We start from the raw sequence: 18,831 nt of genomic DNA, 5'->3' as shown, positions 1-18,831 counted from the left end.
TAGCGCACGGACGGACAGACACTCTGTGATTAGTATTATGATATACCATATTGTACACATATCTTGAGATTTATATAACAATTCCTGTTCTTTCTCTTCCAATTCCTGCAGTCATCGGCCCTTGAGCAGCAGCATGCCTTAATAGAATACAGTGATGGCGAATCATGCTACGTCTTACAAGACCTCAACACAGCTCACGGCACCTATGTCAATGACTGTAGGATACAGAATGCATCTGTCAGGTTAGCTCCAGGAGATATCATACGGTTTGGTTATGCAGGAGTACCTCATGAGCTGGAAGTAGAAGATGCACCAATGGTATGTAATTATAGGGCACTTAAAGAGGAAGCCCCGCCAGAGCAGTTCTTTTGGTGTGAACCAAACCTGCTTGGTTATCAATTTAATCAGTGACAAGGTTATCTCTGAACTTTAACAGAATTTAGCAGGTGCTAATTGATGCAATAACATTAAACATTAATGAGCACCTGTCAAATTCAAAAATAACCATGTCACAGATTAATTTGATAACCAGTCAGGTTTGGTTCACCCCAGAAGAAATGCTCTGGCAGGGCTTCCTCTTTAAGAAATAAAAGCAGGGTTGTCTCTGAAACCTGTATGCATTTAGCTATGTGACATTGGATTTGCTACTAGGTATCTGCCACCAAACGTGGACACACACACTTGCACATTTAAACCGTGGACCTCTCTGCAATGGGCGACTGTCCTCAATTCAATAAGGTCTACAAATGACCGCAATTGCATGTATATGTATTTGCAAATTACATCCTCTATCGTACGTACATGAGATACAATGTCCGCAGTTGCTAGGTAAAATCTCATACACAAAAAATGTCAGAAAACATCCTTGTGGTATGTTGATTGAGTATGGATTCAGATGACGGTGTTTGCATAGTCCTAAACGGTATCCACATTTGGAAGCAATTACATGTGGGGGCCTCAGCTCTGCATTCTTGCTCCAGATGACATGAGCAGGTGCTACATGGTTTATGGTTCAGTTCCACATACATGTATGCACCTAGGTCACATCTTCGGTGTTTAGATTACCCCACTTTTTGAGAGTCCCTTACATCGGCCAGTACCAGCTCTCAGTCTGTTGCTGCATTTCCATTCAGCCCAGTTTGAGTCGGCACCAGGGGCCGTTCCTCAATGATAAAAAACAACATTTTTTTTTATATAGGTTTTTTTTTTTCAAAACAAATTCTTTATTCATGTTGTTGTTTTGTAGGTATCATACCCACCAGTGCAACAACGCCCTGCCTGGGGTTCATCAGGGTTAAGATTAATCAGTGACAGTATACCAATATCGGCAGCTTCTAATGGGGCACAGTTCCCTACACTGTCATCATATAATGGTAAGCATTTTATATCTAGGCAAATTTCAATCTTTACCCAGAGCAGCCAGCGCACATAAATAGTTGGCTAGAGTGTTGTGTTAGTATTATGAAGGTCATCGGTTCGAATCCGGCTGATGGACTTTTTTCATCGTTATGCATCGAACTACTAATAAAGGAGATTCCACAGAAAAATCTTAATCCACTCAACAGGGTTAAGCCGATTACGCTATTCAACGCCAGTCATCACTTGAATAGATTTAATCAGTGCAGTCCCTCAAACACGGCCTTTGATGTTTATGATCGTTATGCGACAATATCGATCATCTATTTTAAAATCTAATTTAAACCGACCCCCCAGGTGACCCCTACCGGAAATGGATGGTATTAGTACCCTTTTACATCGGTCACATGATCTTCAATTGCGTCATTGTGTTTCCAAGTTCAAGTTGATTTACTAGCGAAAACCTGATCAAATTCCCTCATTTCTTTCCAAAGTTACAGGGAATTTATGTATTTTTTCTGATCGTGATTAGTAATACTTTAAACTTTTAAACCAGTGGAAATGATTTGGAAAGGTTTTTCAAGACTGGCAATGTTGTTTCTATGATCCACCAAGCTTGGCCATAAGAAATATTGGCGTTATAAAATTACCAGAAGTAAATTGTTTTCCTTTGTTTATGGTCACTGCCACAATGCTTTGTGGGTAAAAATTACGTCATTCTGCTTAGAAGTCGCGATAACGGTGGTTCATAACGGGCCAAGCTCAATAGATAAGAAGCTTAGCAAATTGATAGTGCACCATTCATACCTGATTGCTCAGTATCGACTCATAACGATCATACTACAAAGGGAACTGGGTTTGTGGATTCTCCTTCTATTAATAGCTCGATGGTTTATGTGTGCTGGCTGATCTGGTAAAAATTAAAATTTTTGTTCATCTAAGTATAACATTTTTTTATTTTACATCTAGATATTCATTTTTGATTTAAAAGATAAAGATGAGTATATGATCAAATTGATTACCAGATTAGTCAATCTGGTTTGTAAACCTCTTGCAATTTTGATACAAAGCTGAATAATTTTTATTAGGCAAATATATTTCAATTGCATCCCAAAGCAACATGAAGGGAACTAACAGTCAGTATGTATGATCTGTGATATCTTACTGTCAACTGTGTACATAAAGTTTGTTTGGCTTAAATAATTAGCAAAAATTATTCGGTTCTTATTTAATACTGCACACGTCAATAAAGTCTTAACTTTATATGCTTGTATAAATCCACATAAGCGTGCGTCAGTCCTGCAATGCGCAACTAACATAAACTTCACCCAAATGGATGCATGCCAATTTATATCAATACACAATGTTATGAATCTCATTATCCCCCTAATTTTAAGCCAAACAAACTTTAGCATACATGGCCTCTTTGTAATGTATGATGGAGTATATCAAATTTATATTTTCAGAGAATATTTTAAATCTGATTATAACTCTCTCCATGCAGGTGTTGACTGCATACAAGTTTCAATTTTTTTTTTGAAAATTAAAAAATGTCAGAATTGTAAATATTCATGCCCATATTTGGAATCAACATGAAAAATGCATTAAAATGAGTACAAACAAGCCTAGTATTGGTTCAGTAGTTCTTGAGATAGCTCTTGATATTTTGAGAAAATATTTCAAGACTTTTTATGTTAAAGCCTATGGCTAGCACGCAGAGCATTAATCCACTTTTAATATTAATTCACAGATCCGGCACAAGGCAATGCAAGTCAATCCCAATTACCATTCATCCCGGCACCTCAAGCAATACCACCGACTGGAGGTGCTACTACAGCATGGAGTACCACCAATAATGTACCTACCCCTACTGCAGCTAATGTAGTACCACGTCCACCAAGGCCTAGGCCATCTAGTGCTGGGTCACGTAGGGGCAGTGGTAGTACATATAGTGTAGGCAGTAATAACAGTCCAAGTAATAGCCCATTACCAGCAAGAAGAGGTGAGAACATATTTGCTCCTTGGGATGGGGGCGCTCAATCAAAATGGGTAGCTGGTGCAGCCAAAGTGACGCCCATTTTTTAATTCTCTTATCCACTGACCCTCTTTTTATTTTACTATCATTTTAAAAAGACTCTCTCTTTTTGATAATCTGTAATCGAATGAGCCTGTTTTTCTCAAAAATTCACATTTAAAAAAAAATCAAAATTTGATGACTTTTGGAAGATAATTTTGTAAAAAATTATGTCATTTTTCTAATTTTGACAATGCTTTTGTGAACCAATTTGTTCCCAGTCTCAAGGAAAGACTACTTTTGGGGGCCTTTGTTTCAGACACCAAAAGACCCCTTGTATTTGAACCGGTGTCTGCACGTCTCCATCACTTCCAAAGTCAGCCCACCTCCCCCCCATTATCAGTCGGGAAGCCAGTTGCCGTTTGACCCGTGACCTTACGATTTTGTCACGTGACATACTCGCCAGAAATGGCGGCAAATTCAAGTGAAAGTGACCTCTTCAATAATGCATCGAATGCTTCAATTACTAGATAATTCTCTGAAATTCAGTGAAATTATTGTGTAAGGGACATTTGAATGATGATATTTCAAGAATTAGATTGAAGGAATTCAATGGCGTTTTGGTAAAAATGCGCGATTTACTATGCCAAAATCGGCCGTTTTCGGCAGTGAGTGACGCCAAAAACACAGGAAAATCCTTGTAATAAGTTGTCGGTTAGCACGTCCATCACTAATTTGTTCATCAAAATGTAGTTTTATACATTACTTAACTTGTGTGTGAAGGGGAATGCGCAAAAACACGCTATACGACCTGTGGCAGATTTAATATCCGACAAAATATCGCCGTCGTCTGCAGCCGCAAACAAAATGGCGGAACGGGCAAGCTTGTTGTTTTCAGACATTACGGGCGCACAGCACCAAATATAAACGGCCTCTCTGACGACGTTGAAAACTCGATTTTCGCCCGGACGCGACGTGTATGAGTTGGAGTAGGTTGTATGAATTTCATAAATTTACTTTTTACTAAGATACGACCACGTAGGTTGGTCTATAGGCCTACTACTGGGCTATTCAAGGTAGGCTTAGGGCTAACTGTTTACACGGCCGCTATAGCCTAATAATAGTATAGGGCCTACTAATAGGCCTACAACTTTCAAGTAAACGGCACCGGGAGGGGTTAATATTAGTAGGCCTGTATTTTTGATTTGTTCATGTCACTTTGACTATACAAATGTAGGCCTACCCTAAAAGTGAGAATATTAGGTCAACTGTTTATAGGCTATAGGCCTAGGCCTATTACCCCTCATAGTATTTTTGTCTTTGTCAAAAATATATATGAAATAATACTACTAAATTTGCTGTCAGGAAAATATTCTGATCCTTTTAAACAGAAATAGTTGTGACCACGGGAAGGCCCCATTTGCTGTTTGTTTTTTTTGTCTTCTTTCTCGCTCACTCTAGACGTAAAACCCAGTGGGATGGGCCATACAATTTCCCCCCAGGTAGGTGCTGGATTCACACTTAAGAAGAAATTAATTCAACCCCCCATCCACATCCACTACCAGGTAATATCTAGTCAAAAAAGAAAACGAAGCCACTGCTCTCTCTCTCCCGACTTATTCAAATTTGTAAATGGTTAAGCAGACTCGTAACCAGGACTTTTTTTTTTTTTTTTTTTTTTTGGGGCGGGGTGATTTTGAAAAGGTTGACCGAGGGAGAATTTTGAAAAGGTGGACTTTTTGTTCAAAATGTTGACCTTTTTGACCAAAAAGGCACAAAGAAACCTATTTTTGCCTCATAAATCAACTGTGTGGGTAAATATAGGCCTATGCGACGCTTTTTGGCATTTGCACTTTGGGAGGGTTAGGCTAGCCTCACGGGCGTGTGGTGCAAATGGACTGTTTGGGTAAAATATAGGCCTATGCGACGCTTTTTGGCATTTGCACTTTGGGAGGGTTAGGCTAGGCCTCACGGGCGTGTGGTGCAAATGGACTGTTTGGGTAAAATATAGTCCTATGCGACGCTTTTTTGGCATTTGCACTTTGGGAGGGTTAGGCTAGGCCTACGGGCGTGTGGTGCAAATGGACTGTTTGGGTAAAATATAGGCCTATGCAACGTTTTTGGCATTTGCAATTTGGGAGGTCTAGGCTAGGCCTGCGGTGCAGATGGACTGGTTGGGTAAAATATAGGCCTATGCTGACGCTTTTTTGGCATTTGCACTTTGGGAGGGCTAGGCTAAGCCTACGGGCCTGTGGTTAAGCTAGGTTCAAGGTCCACCCTTATTTCTTTGACAGATTTATGAATTATACGTTAGGGGGGGGCACAATAATTTTTTGGGGCAACCCAAAAGAGGCAAACAAATTTTGGCAGGTCAAAAGGAGCTCAAACGGGAAGTGCAAGCAATTTTTGGCACACATTTGGCACCTTTATACTCTAAAACCACATTTGACCACAAACAGATTCTAAAAACATAATGATAAAATTGTATGTTTTTTCACCCAATACAAAATTTACTGGATTTGCCAAGTTTTAAAATATTAGACTAGATGTCTCATCCAATATTTTAAAAAGACCAATAAATTTGTGTATTCGGCTCAAACCAATCCAATTTTATATCAAAATAGGATCATTTACTCATTTCCCCATATCATGTTATTCCTTTACCCTTTGACTTCATTGTAGTCAGCAGTAAATCTGACTGCTTGCAAATGAAATGTACATTTTAATGAAACACAATGACTACAGTTTAGTAATACAACTTACAAGGCATTTATTTGTAGGGCATTTTTATTTTTATACAATATTGCACTGAGGTCAATTCAGTCCAACAGCTTTAACAGAGTTAATTTACAATATTTTACTTTTTAGGACACTGTTCATTATAGTATTGGGATTAATTCTGTGACACCCATTTGCAACCTGGTTAGGATTACGTTTGGGGTGCTGATTTTGCAAAAGTGGACTTTTTTCAATGAGGGGGGGGGGGGGGGGGCGATTTTGTGAAAAGTGGACTTTCTTCCCAAAATTTGGACCTTTTTTGTAAAAAGTAAAAATCCTTATATTGTTTTTGCTTGCTGCGCTCTCAAATTCTGAAATTTTGGGACTTTTGGTATATTTTTCCAAAATTAGGGGGACGCACCCCCACTGTGCGTACGGGCTTGCCTGGTGGACACAATTGCCTGCACAGATGTCCATCTGCTTATTTTGTAGTACCGGTATAATCATGTAATATAGTTCTGTTAATTAGAACATGCAATGTGTACTGCAATTATAAAATTGTATTTTATAATTGGAAATTGCATTTATTTTAATTCCGACATTTATTGTTTAGAAGAGGCAATTTATCAAAATACGAACACAGTCAACACACAACTATATTTTTACACCTTACGCGTGATACACAAAGATATTGGTCAAGCTGTGAGTTTTAAAAGATATTGTGTGAGGCGATAGCCGCGCACGATATCTTTTAAACCAGGCATGGGACTACGCATTTATAAAAAAAAGTCTGGAAAAGTGCGTAAAATTGGATAAGAACACCTGAAAATGGGCTGAAAATAAATAAAACTGTGGGAATTTTTACATCAAAAAAGACTGGTTCCAGTATTTCCACTGGAAAATCCCATGCCTGTAAACTCACAGCGAGACCAATATCTTTGTGTATCGTGTGAAAGGATCCATACAATTTTATCATTATTATGCTTTGAGAATCAGATTTTTATAAAAAAATTAATTTTTGGTCAAAAACATGATTTTTGGTCAAAAATGTGATTTTTTTGTCACAAATGTGATTTTTGATCAAAAATATAATTTTTCTTCAAAAGTGTGATTTTTTGGTCAAAAATATGATTTTTTGGTCACAAATGTTATTTTTGATCAAAAATATAATTTTTCTTCAAAAATGTGATTTTTTGGTCAAAAATGTGATTTTAGGTCAAAATTTTAATTTTCTCAATTACATTCTGTAACCGCTTAAAAGTGGGGTCGCTAAATGGCATTTCAATATCTATACGCTACATGTATGGTGATCGTGGACTGCAAGCTGATGCAGCGACCTCCATGTTCAGGTGTAATTGGTCGCCAATTTCAGTTTGAGGGCAGATATCCAGAATAATTGGTTTTTAAAAATGTGTATTTTTTTAAGTATAGGATGGAAGATTCTAAAAGCATAATAATGATTGCAATAAGATAATCATAGGATTTGAACTGTTCATACATGTATGAGACCAAATTGTTGACGTACACACAATTGCTGACGGACACACACGACTTGTGATGCCATAAGACCTAATACCAGATCCAGAAACACTAGGGAGTTTTTTTTCACAGAAATCCCATAAATTTCTGTGATTTTATGCTTCCGTCAATTGCAAGCCCGGCTACCAGGGACCCGGGCAATGTAGACACAATACCCGGGACTGTCACCCTGAAATTACCAGAAAGTACATCCCCGGTACCCGGGATGTACAATCAGTCGTCCCGGTAGCGGGGCCATGAAAATACTTAAATTTTGAATTTGCTGATTAAAAACATTGAAAATTAATACAGCACTTTGAAACCCGGCTGGCATGGGCGGGGACAGTACCGGGGGTTTCACCCACAATTTGTGCCCCGGTACCCAGGACAATACTCGGGGCATAGCGGGGATTATTACAATTGCCTTTGGTAATCTCCCCCGCTACGTCCCCGCTGTGCCCGGGTCCCTGGTAGCCGGGCTTGCAATTGACGGAAGCATTACAGTTTTTGTACAGTGAGATTACAGGCTCTACCTATGACAAAATCTGTAAAATGATGGTGAGGTAACTCCATTTGAAATTAACACTCCCTGTGTGGGAGATTACGGTCATTTCTTCCAAAGGGGGTGTATGGATTTCACATGGAATAGCTCAATAAAGGATCTGGTCAAGGGTGAAAATAAGAAATGATGAACCAGGGGCTAATTTTTACATAAAATGGCCCCTGGTTCACTTCATTCAACATGGAACCAGGGGCCACTTATAATCAACAAGGGGCCAATATTTGTTCTTCATAAGTTCATCATGCATTAATGGCTATGGAATTGAATTTTTGGGTATAGTGACCAGGGACCAGTTCCTGAAGAAAAGTGTCCCCTGGTCAGCTGAAATTTAGATGGGACCAGGGGCCATTTCAGGGTTTCTGGGGGCTAACCGGCTCCCATCTCCCACATATTGGCTCCACATCTTAAAATCAACATTTGACCTTGTATCTCATGTGTGGGAATTTTGAAGCTTCTACTAAAAAGTGCACAATCCTTCAGGTTAGCAACTGTACAAGTACACAGAAAGTGCTATCTGATTTTTTTATAACATGGTATCAGATTTGTATTTTTCTAATACAGAATATTTATAGTCCCTTCACCAGCTACATTAACTGCAATATTTAGGTTTGTTTTTTCTTTGTGCGTATTGAAATATTAACTTTCTGTATGAATTCCCATGTGGTAAAACATGTGGCAACCTCTTGGTCTAGCACGTGAAAAACCTGAAAACACACGTCCAATGCCCTCTGCAATCTCTCCTGGTTTAGGGCACAGCCGGCCCCTCCACCCCCTTCAACAATGGCGACGGTAGATCCTGTGGGCCGAGTATGAGAACAAATGGCAGTCGTCTCTTCCGCGAGAGAGCATCCAAGTATTGTGGTAGGTTTGCCTGTAAAAATGATAAATATACCCCAGTAAATAAAATGATGCAGTATTTGAGACCCAAAAGTGTAGGGGTAGTATCATTACTGGGACTAATCACTAACACTGAGTGGGAGGGAGTAGGCAGGGAGCACAACAAGCACTGTACACAACACAAATAGTTTGCACAGCAAGCCAATTGTTTTTCACTTTATCACTCTTAATCTTGGCTTAAGTTACCATCACTCCCTTGCCCCTCCCCCTCTTTTCATGCTAGTTTTAAAATTATTATTTTTGCTGCATTTATATCCATGACAATATGGAAAAATTATATCCATCCTTTGTGAACAGGCCTCAAAAGTGTGTGTCTGTCAAGGATTTAACAATCAACAAGTATGCGGTAATGCCTAGATCGATTCTACAAATTGTCCATTCTGGGTCACAGCCTTTTTTGTGTCGCAGAGACCATTTGAAAATGGGTCGCGAACAAAAACCTTATAGAAAAAACATTCAGGTAAGATTATAAACATAAAACATCAAAAATAAAACAAAAGGGACTAGAAATTCTTGTTTATCAAACTGTCATTTTGCAGGGCAACTGCACCTTCATATTGTGTAATTCACTGATTTCTCACACTTGTACCAGTAAAATAGTCAATGGAACAACTCATACTTGTACCTCTACCCAAACCTGAATATTTATTCCACAGTATGTTTTGGGTTGCACCACACTGATGTAGAAATAAGGGCCCCTTGTCAAAAAGTTAGGGAAAATCTGCCTGTTATTTTTTAATTAAATTTCATTTCAGTTATAGTAAATCAGGGTTAATAATTTCAGAGAGAATCCTAGAAACCATGAAATTCTTTGCAGGGATTTTCTTGAATAGATGTACGAGAATTCAAAGAGATTCTTGTCAACATTGTCAACTGCTCCTTTTAATACACATAATTGAATAAAACTTACTGGCTGAAAATCAATGAAAGATGCCATTCCTTTCTTCACTGTAGCAATATGAAAGGCAGTGCTATCAGAACCACATTTTTACACTTTGTTCATCCACATCTGAAAAAAGAGATGACAAAAAAAAATTAAATAATTAACCTTGTTTTTAATAAACTGGTTTGGACAAAAGAAATTTGGGTATAAAAGAAAACGCAACCTCGAGATCATGTGGGCTGATGTTCTGAGATTTGCAAACCTGGGAGTGGGAGAAAGAAATTCATTCTCTTTTGGCTGGCAGACAGGGAAAACAACATGGAGCATGTAGGTAATGATGGTCAGGTCAACCACCTAGTTAACCAGCATCTAGCATTCTGACCAGGCTTAATCATACAATTACTTAGGAAATAAAATTCCATACATGTACATGTCTCAAAGCTTATGAAGATTTTAAATCCAATGTGGAAACAAACAAAAAAGTGAATGTGCCAGCTTTGAGACATATTGAAATATCTGGAAACACCTTGCTTAGTTTGGTGTTACTTTTTTTTGCATAATATGTTTTTTTAAGTAATTATTTTCTTACCTGTATCCATATTTCTTGATTAGAATGTGCACCATTTTGCTGTAGTGAGCTGCATGCAATGATCCTCCTTCTTTAAGTTCATCCACAATAGCCAGAATGCCAGATATGTCCTAAGTTTAATTTGAAAAAAAAAGTAGACTGTAAGGTGAAGCGGAGGAATGGTACGGAAAATAATTGTGTATTGAAGGTTTTTTTTTTTTCAATGACAACCAATTGTATCACAAAATGCTTATAAATTTCAAATATCCGGCACTTCGAAACCGGCACATGCAAAAACAATTCAATGGATCTACATGTAGTTTGCCTTTGATTGCAATTGTGGATAGGTATTGATTGATATGAATGAATTTGGATGCCTCATACTAGTTAGCAGTCATCTACATGTAAGCATGTTATCCTCTTTACACAAGTTTACAGCAGCTCTTTACCACATGTGGTGTGCTCATAGCAACCAACTAGCTAGACTGCACAGTGCACATGTAGACATTGGACGTTCCGGTAGTTGTTAAAAATTCTACAGCCCAAGCACGCTGATTTATACTGGACGAGATTGGATGACTCACAAATATTCAAGGAAACAAAATGAAAAATGATAACAGACATGTATCTACCACTCTCTCTCGGTGGGGGAGGGCTTTGGTCCAAAATTTGTTGGTTGTAAACTTCACTTTTCACAAAATTGCCTCACCCTGGAAAATGTCCCTACACCACTGTGGCTTATCATCATAGGGGCATACGGAAGAGGGAAATCTCACAGGAATATTGCCGAAAAATGGCTTGTGTACCCCCAATCATGGTTGGTGCCTCATGGTCACTACACCACTGCTGCATACTTACAAACTGTGTGTCAGGCATTTCCACATCTATTATCCTGTCCTTGGCTTCTTAATTTGCTTCACTCACTGTTGTCTTCTTTGCTTGTGTATCATCAGGTTCCATGATCGAGCGACTCAAGTCAGTATATCAGACAATACCTTCTCCCTGAAATGTCAAGGCAATAATGTGTGTCAATGTCACTTACTTCTATTGTCTTCAGAAATTAGAGCCAATGTTAAGAAGGAAAAAAAGGCCTACAGAATTTTAGCACAAGTTCAGGAGCACTATCTTTTTAGAGAACGCTGGGGATCAGGGAATATGCTATGACGGTATCAACCCCCCCCCCCCTGTTTTTTGTTGCTCTTTTTAATTTTATGGTGAAATATCATCATCCAGTCCACTTCCAGAAATGTTATTTTTAAAAAAATTTCCCCTGGAAAAATCCGGATTAAGAAAAAAAAGCGGAAATCTGGCAAAAACCGAAAACTTGCAACACTGAAACAAGCTTTGGAGCTTGACAACAAAAAGCGTCTGATAAGGTGCCACACATGAGAATGCTTTTAAGTGGGTACTACACCCCTGGCCAATTTTGTGCTTATTTTTGCATTTTCTCAAAAATTATAGCACATTGGTCACAAGTCAAGATATGCATATTATAGGGGCAAGGACTACAACTACTGTACTGAAAATTCAGCAACTCAAAGCAGGTAGTTAATGATTTATTGATCAAATATTGGTTTTCCCTCATTTTTTAGTGTAACTCCACAACGGTTGTCTGTGCTGACATAAAATTTCGAGTGCAGTAGTTGCAGTCCTTGCCCCTATAATATACATATCTTACTTGTCCCCAATGCACTATAATTGTTGAGAAAAATGCAAAAATATTGAGTTGTTTCTCACGCAAAGAAAATGCATAGCGTGTTGTGATCGACGGAGAGTGCTCGAAATGGGTTGAAGGGGAATCTAGTGTGCCACAAGGCACGGTCACTGGACCATTAGATTTGATAATCAAATTCTAAAAGTATAATAAACTGGATATAATAACTAATCATATTTCATATGGTAAGCTTACGGTACATGTACTGCTGTGCATGTGCGAATGCAATGTCAAATGAGAGCGAGAAATACATCAAAAATGTCTTGGCAAAGTAAATAATTCTTGATCATCATGAGAGAATGTGTAAACTTTCTTCTGCGTACCATTGCATCACCGTACTTTTCGTGGAACAACACGATCGCTCAACTAAGGACGGTGATTGGTCAAGATATTTTGCCTATCATGCTATATAGCATGCACGCTAGCATCTATTTGAATTCTTTTTGATTACATTTTGTAGGCCTGCAAATAAGGCCGAATTGGTCAAGCTGGGAGATTCATTGCAGAGTGTCATTGCACACTCTGCGCTTGTTGATCGAAAGACAGCCTAGGCTAATAGAAATTGGCACCACTTTCGTGGCGGGTTGTTGTCTTTAATTCTGTGGTTGTGGACCAAATAATAATAAAGTATCCATAAAACATGTATATGTCCGGCACTTCGACAGGGTGATTCTTTGTTGGATTATTTGATCCTATGACATCTTCTCATAATTTATTCAGTTTGAAAACATAGTCATAGAGTGCCGCTGTATGGGCTGGCAAACTATGTAGGCCTAAGCTTAAGCTTATCGTGTGTGTACACGTTGACGCAAATTCAAGAAAGTAGAAAACTTGGAAGTATGACTATATATCTCCTTAAATTTGCCTCTGTATTTTGCAAACTAAAACAAGAAAACTTTAATAAATACGAATATGAGAGTAGGCCTATGACTGTGAATTAATTTAGATGCCAAGTGTTAAACCATATTGTACTAAAGTCACCGGTGCTTGCAAAAGTTATGAATGAATACTGTACAATGATTTATACTCGTCACATGTGTATCGCCATGGTCGGATCACGTAGCCCGTAGGCCTAATTGCATGCTTGTCGTGGGTCGACCTGGCTAAAAATCCTGGGCGTTTGTGGGCCGAATGTGGCATTGTGGCAACCAAAATTTTACGGTCTACCTGGGAGAAACCGATTTACGATAACTTAGATGGTCTATCGTGTGTGATACGATATTTTGGGTCCACCTGGGATATTTTTCTCCCAGCTTGACCCAAAACGTGCAAATAAGCAACATTCAATTCCATCCATTATTCATATTTATGCTTGCATGACAAGTCATGCACATTGTGCAACTTGCAAGTCACTGTCACACTGAAAACGTGAAAAAATCTAACTCGAAAACGAATAATTGTTTCGTGGCCTAGCGGTTAAGGCATAGGACTGTGAACCCAAGGGTCAAGGGTTCGAATCCCAGGTCCGGCTCTTTGTGTCCTTGAGCAAGACACTTCACTCTACTTGCTTAGTGCTTCGGAGGGCACTTTAAGCTGTCGGTCCCGTGTACATGCATATTTTCTCACATTAATGTAGTGTGCACGTTAAAGAACGTCACAGGCTATTTGAAAAGAGCAGGGGATCATCCCGGTCATGTTGACTGTACTTCAAAAGAATGCTGGACGGTTCGCACCCTTTCAATTTCGGACCCGTGCACTTTCGCCCCTTTCTATTTCGCACCCGTGCACTTTCGCCTTCTTTTATACCGCGTGTATTGTGCTGCTGTTGATTGATGCACGATCGATTGCTTGAACTCCGGCGGTGCTGTGTAGTATGTTTATAGTGGGGCCGTCGGGCATGCACTTATTAAGTCATGATAAACCCGGGAAGGAAGGAAAGAAAGGATATTTTATAACAAAATAGAGGAACGATTTTTTTTTCTCAGTATATATTACAGGCCAGATATTTTAGCAGCAGGCTTACCCAAAATAATGAAATAATTAGAATTCAATGATAAAAATAGTAATAAAAATAAATAGTAATAATAAAAAAATTATATTTAATTATTAATTATAATATGTATAAAACAGGAAAATTTGTTCAATCAATTTGATTTGATCCAAAAGGATACAAGTGTCAACAAGCAATGGATTAAATTAAAAACAATGAAAGTATGACACAACATCCAATGGGGGAGTAACACAAAACAGATAAACAAAGTTAATTTAATAATATAATATGATGATAATAATAATAATATGATGATGATAATAATAATTATAAATAATAATGATAATAATAATAATAATAATAATAAAATAATAATAATAATAAAAATAATAATAATAATAATAATGATATTAACATTAATATCAACAAAGTTAATTTAATAATATAAGATGATAAATAATAATAATAATATGATGATGATAATAATAATAAGAAGCATAATAACAATGATAAATAATAACAATGATAATAATAATAATAATGATGATAATAATAATATTCAGTAATAGCCGATTTGTGTTGTTCACATTTTTGTGTATATGGGGGTGTATATGATGTGTGGGGTGCGTCTTGAAGGGTGTATGTGGGTCGGAGGGGTTTGTACGACTACATAAGATCACGTTTAAATCGGAATTTCATTTGTGATATATTTCTGTGTTTTAATGCATGCGTTTCTTTGTTTAGTTGCTTTAATGTGTAAGTGTAAGAAGAAAGAAGAAAGAAAAACAAAAAAGAAAGAAAGAAAGAAAGAAAGAAAACTAAATCAAAGAAATTAAGATGAACTGAACAAATCTAATTTAATCCAAAAACAAGACAGGTTTCAAAAGACAAAGCAGCTTTCTTGATAAAAAGAAAAGAAAAAAAGGCACTATAAAAACGAAAAAAAAAAAAAAAAGAAAGGAAAGAAAAATAAAGAAAGAAAGTCATCCCTTTACACGATCTTTATTAATATCTAAGAAATAGATGCTATTACATTATTGACATCTTCAAGTTCAAACATCCCGCCTTAAAATTGTCGGCATATTTATAATAGCGGATTAAGATACCGCGTATATAAGATATGCCGTGGTTAATGAACCTTCGTCAAAATGAGTCCGTGATTGACAGGCCAGTAAACAAAATGAATCATGAACATATATAAATGTCAATCATTTACCATTCAGAATTGGATAGCATTTTTTCCACAACTTTATTTAATTATTTTATTTATTAAAACCATATTTATACAGGCTTACCCTTCAGATAAATCTGCTATTACAGGGGCCTTGTGTCATAAAAACAATATACAGAACATTATTGTAGAATTATACATAGGCCCTATATATATGTAAGAATTTAAAAAAAATATAAACATCAAAAATCATGCATCAAATATATCAAAATTTATTAAAAGTCATAAAGTATTATTTTACATTTCTTTGTTTTATACAATTTACGTAACACTTGTAGAAATATATAGGCCAGCATGCATATTTATTAGTCTACAGTGGCTATCCAGGCTTGTGCATTTGTATGAGCTTGGAACGGTCCATGGTTTTCCATGGATTTGCATGTGTCCCTCACGGACCAACCTGGGTAAAAAACAAGAACACAGATACAATGCATCATTTATTAAAAAACATTTGGTTCATTATTTGCATTTATCATTAAAACAAAACGAACAGAAAATTTCCCTGATAAATAATATTTTATATTTGGCAAAGAATATGGATTGCAATTGTAATATTTCTCAATGTGCAATCGTAACATTTTGTTCGTAAATAAATATCTTTATATGCATGTATTTCTTGACAAGTTTATACCGGCGCGGGGCAGGAATCGCCATGGTAGGTTGAATCCACAGCCACGATTAGCCATTTGGTTCAAACCTTTAAAGCTCTTTAAAACTAATAATTAGTCGAGGGACATAACTAAGGCTACTCACAATAGCCGGGTAATTGATCTTGGTTGTGCGTGAATAAGCTTGTATACCCCATTGAGGTCAATGGTCATCGACTTTTATACTGCCTACAGTGAGTGCAGCTGTACTACACGCTAGTCCATACAGGACCAACGCAATGTAAAATGGTCAGATTTTGAGTTCAAAGCGCACGGCCAATGTTCAAAGCGCATTCTAGCGACTATCATATCTGTTCAACACGTATTTTCAAGTGTATGAGACCACATCTGCATGGTTTCTTGAGAAAAATTCATTTGCGGGAGATATTCATCAATTTCTAACCCAGTATTCAAGATTTTCGTCTGATATCAAAATCGTGCATAGCAATTCACGTGTATCGATCCCGTGTATTCATTTTAGTGTCTCTGCTCCACCAAATAATTATTAGCCAGGCGGTGTCGGTGTGCGGGGGCTTGTCAAGCAATCGATTGTACGTCACTAGGCATATGGCACTTTTGCGTGTCTGTTTACGGTACCATTGATTGAACCAACACCATACCCGGCGCTTTCGCGTAAGTCAATTCATTACATAATGGGTTGAAGGGGTCACACCTTACAGTCACGCGACGCGTGGCTGAGGACTTGTCAAGCAACCGGCTTTTCGGCGTACTAGTGGCAGCTATACTTGCGGTGAAGAAAGGTGGCGAAAGTCAGCACAGCATTATCGCAAAGCTGCTACAGGCGTTTGTTTTGCATGTGCGCCTAATAATAATAATGATAGGGGCCTAATAATAATAATAATAATAATAATAATAATAATAATAATAATAAAGATAATAATAATAATAATAATAGGCCCCTAATAATAATAATAATAATAATAATAATAATAATAATAATAATAATAATAAATAGGCCTAATATAAAAAAAAATTAAATTAAATTAAATAGGCCTATTAAGTAAAATAAAATAACAAGTCAAAAACATAATGAATACCAATCTTCAGTCGAAGCCCATTTAATATATTGTAATAATATAGACCTAATACATTCAATCGAACCGGAGAGTCCATCAACATCCCGGGTCAACATACTATTTGCTTTTGTACACGCTGGATCCAGCACTGCAAAACACAGACAATCAACACTCAACAGTCAACCAATACTATACACATACAACACCCACTGTACCGCCGGGAGTTGAAGCGATCAATCGTGCATCATCAATCAACAGCAGCACATTATACCCGCGGTTTAAAAAGGGGCGAAAGTGCACGGGTGCGAAAGTGAAAGGGGGCGAAAGTGCACGGGTCCGAAATTGAAAGGGTGCGAAGTGTCCTGTTTCCCTTCAAAATACACTCATCTACTCTAGGTTCCAGAGTAAAAAATTGTCTTTACGCAGTGCGACAATACTCATAGTCATACATATGAGGGAGGCACTTATAAGGAAGAAGAAGAAGAAGAAGAATTCATCGCAAATTGATATTCACGATCGAGGACAATTTATAAAAGCACAAGCTGAACGTATTCCATACAAACTGGATGCATTTCATGTTTTTATACGCACATTAAAATTTGTTTGTTGGCGCAGTGGTGCAAAATTCGACACCCCTGGTCATTTCACGGTAGCCACAGACAAGGCTACAAGCCTCTCAGTAAACAGCCAATTATTTCATTTTTCGCGTGGCGTCCGTTGAATATTTTTTAATAATTATGAAATTAAGACATGTTTCAATCAAAATTTCTATAAATCATAGTACTGACACACGCTAAACGACCTGTGGCAGATTAGGAAAAAGTTTCATCATGTATGTTTTTATACAAAAGTATAATTTATGTTAATGCGCAGTGGTGCAAAATTAAGTCACCCTAGTCATTTCACAAACAAGCCTCAGTAACAGCCAATTATTTCATTTTTCATGAGGCGTCCGGCGAAAATTTTTAAGAATTCGTAAATTAAGACATGTTTCAATCAAAATTTCAATAAATCATAGTACTGACACACGCTATACGACCTGTGGCAGATTAGGAAAAGGGTAAATAAAAGCGACAGATCAAAAACTCACCTGCGATGCGGGCCACTAATCAGTGCTCGAGGGATGCGGTTACTGCCTTAGAAATGAACTATAATTATTCATAAGCTGTATCCTTATATGGCGATCCGATTCTGAAAGTTCCGCGTCGATTGGTTATTTTTGACCTGAACTATAGCAGTAAAACTACCGCCCTCTATTTAAGGCGCCAAAACAGCCTCGACTCTGACCAAAGGGGCGAAGTTCGGCAAGGGGCTACGTCCATGTTTAAGATTTGCTCGAAATCGTGAACTGGCTTCCCGACTGTTATAGGAAAATTTCTTGCTGAATTGGTTCAGCTGGAATTGAGGTAGTAACTGTAAATCTTCCACAGGGATCCAACTGGAATGATGTTATATGCCTAAATCTTCCACACTGTTCTGCTGGAATTCAGCCTAAACAGGTGGATTCATCCAACCGGATTTTACTTCTGGTGCAACTGAATTGAGGTAGCAATATAAGTCTTCCACAGAGGGGTGTGGATTTTAAATGGAATGGCAATAGAGAAGCAATGGGGCTATACATGTACAATTTTAACTTTTTTAACACTAGCTAGGCAGACTTGTCATTACAGAAAATACTGCCCTGATGATCAAAATTAGCAGCCCTTTTTAAACTAAAAAAAAGTTACTGATCATAATTTTATTTTCTCTTTAATGA

The 18,831-nt window shown here is 37.6% G+C and overlaps 1 protein-coding gene and 1 long non-coding RNA gene across 3 annotated transcripts in view; one reads left to right on the top strand and one right to left on the bottom strand.

Annotated features, from left to right (window-relative positions):
• LOC140160763 (forkhead-associated domain-containing protein 1-like) overlaps positions 1–18,831 on the top strand; it is a 62,035-nt gene that overhangs the window by 8,239 nt on the left and 34,965 nt on the right. The window contains exons 2-4 of the mRNA XM_072184063.1: positions 112–318; positions 1,247–1,373; positions 3,107–3,358. Of these exons, the coding sequence (XP_072040164.1) occupies positions 112–318; positions 1,247–1,373; positions 3,107–3,358 (586 nt within the window). The remainder of the gene's footprint in view (positions 1–111; positions 319–1,246; positions 1,374–3,106; positions 3,359–18,831) is intronic.
• LOC140160764 (uncharacterized) lies at positions 6,347–18,324 on the bottom strand. Of its 2 annotated transcripts, none has more exons than XR_011860010.1 (5): positions 18,166–18,324; positions 11,375–11,518; positions 10,538–10,647; positions 9,976–10,074; positions 6,347–9,039 (listed from the first exon to the last, which is right to left on the bottom strand). It is a non-coding gene; the product is annotated as an uncharacterized lncRNA (long non-coding RNA). The 2 variants fall into 2 exon arrangements; XR_011860011.1 differs by lacking the exon at positions 18,166–18,324 and adding an exon at positions 17,878–17,902.

Source organism: Amphiura filiformis, chromosome 9 (genome assembly GCF_039555335.1).
Source record: "Amphiura filiformis chromosome 9, Afil_fr2py, whole genome shotgun sequence".
Classification (NCBI taxonomy): Eukaryota; Metazoa; Echinodermata; class Ophiuroidea; order Amphilepidida; family Amphiuridae; genus Amphiura; species Amphiura filiformis.
The sequence above is the reverse complement of the archived record's forward strand: the minus strand, read 5'-3'. Positions and strand labels throughout refer to the sequence as shown.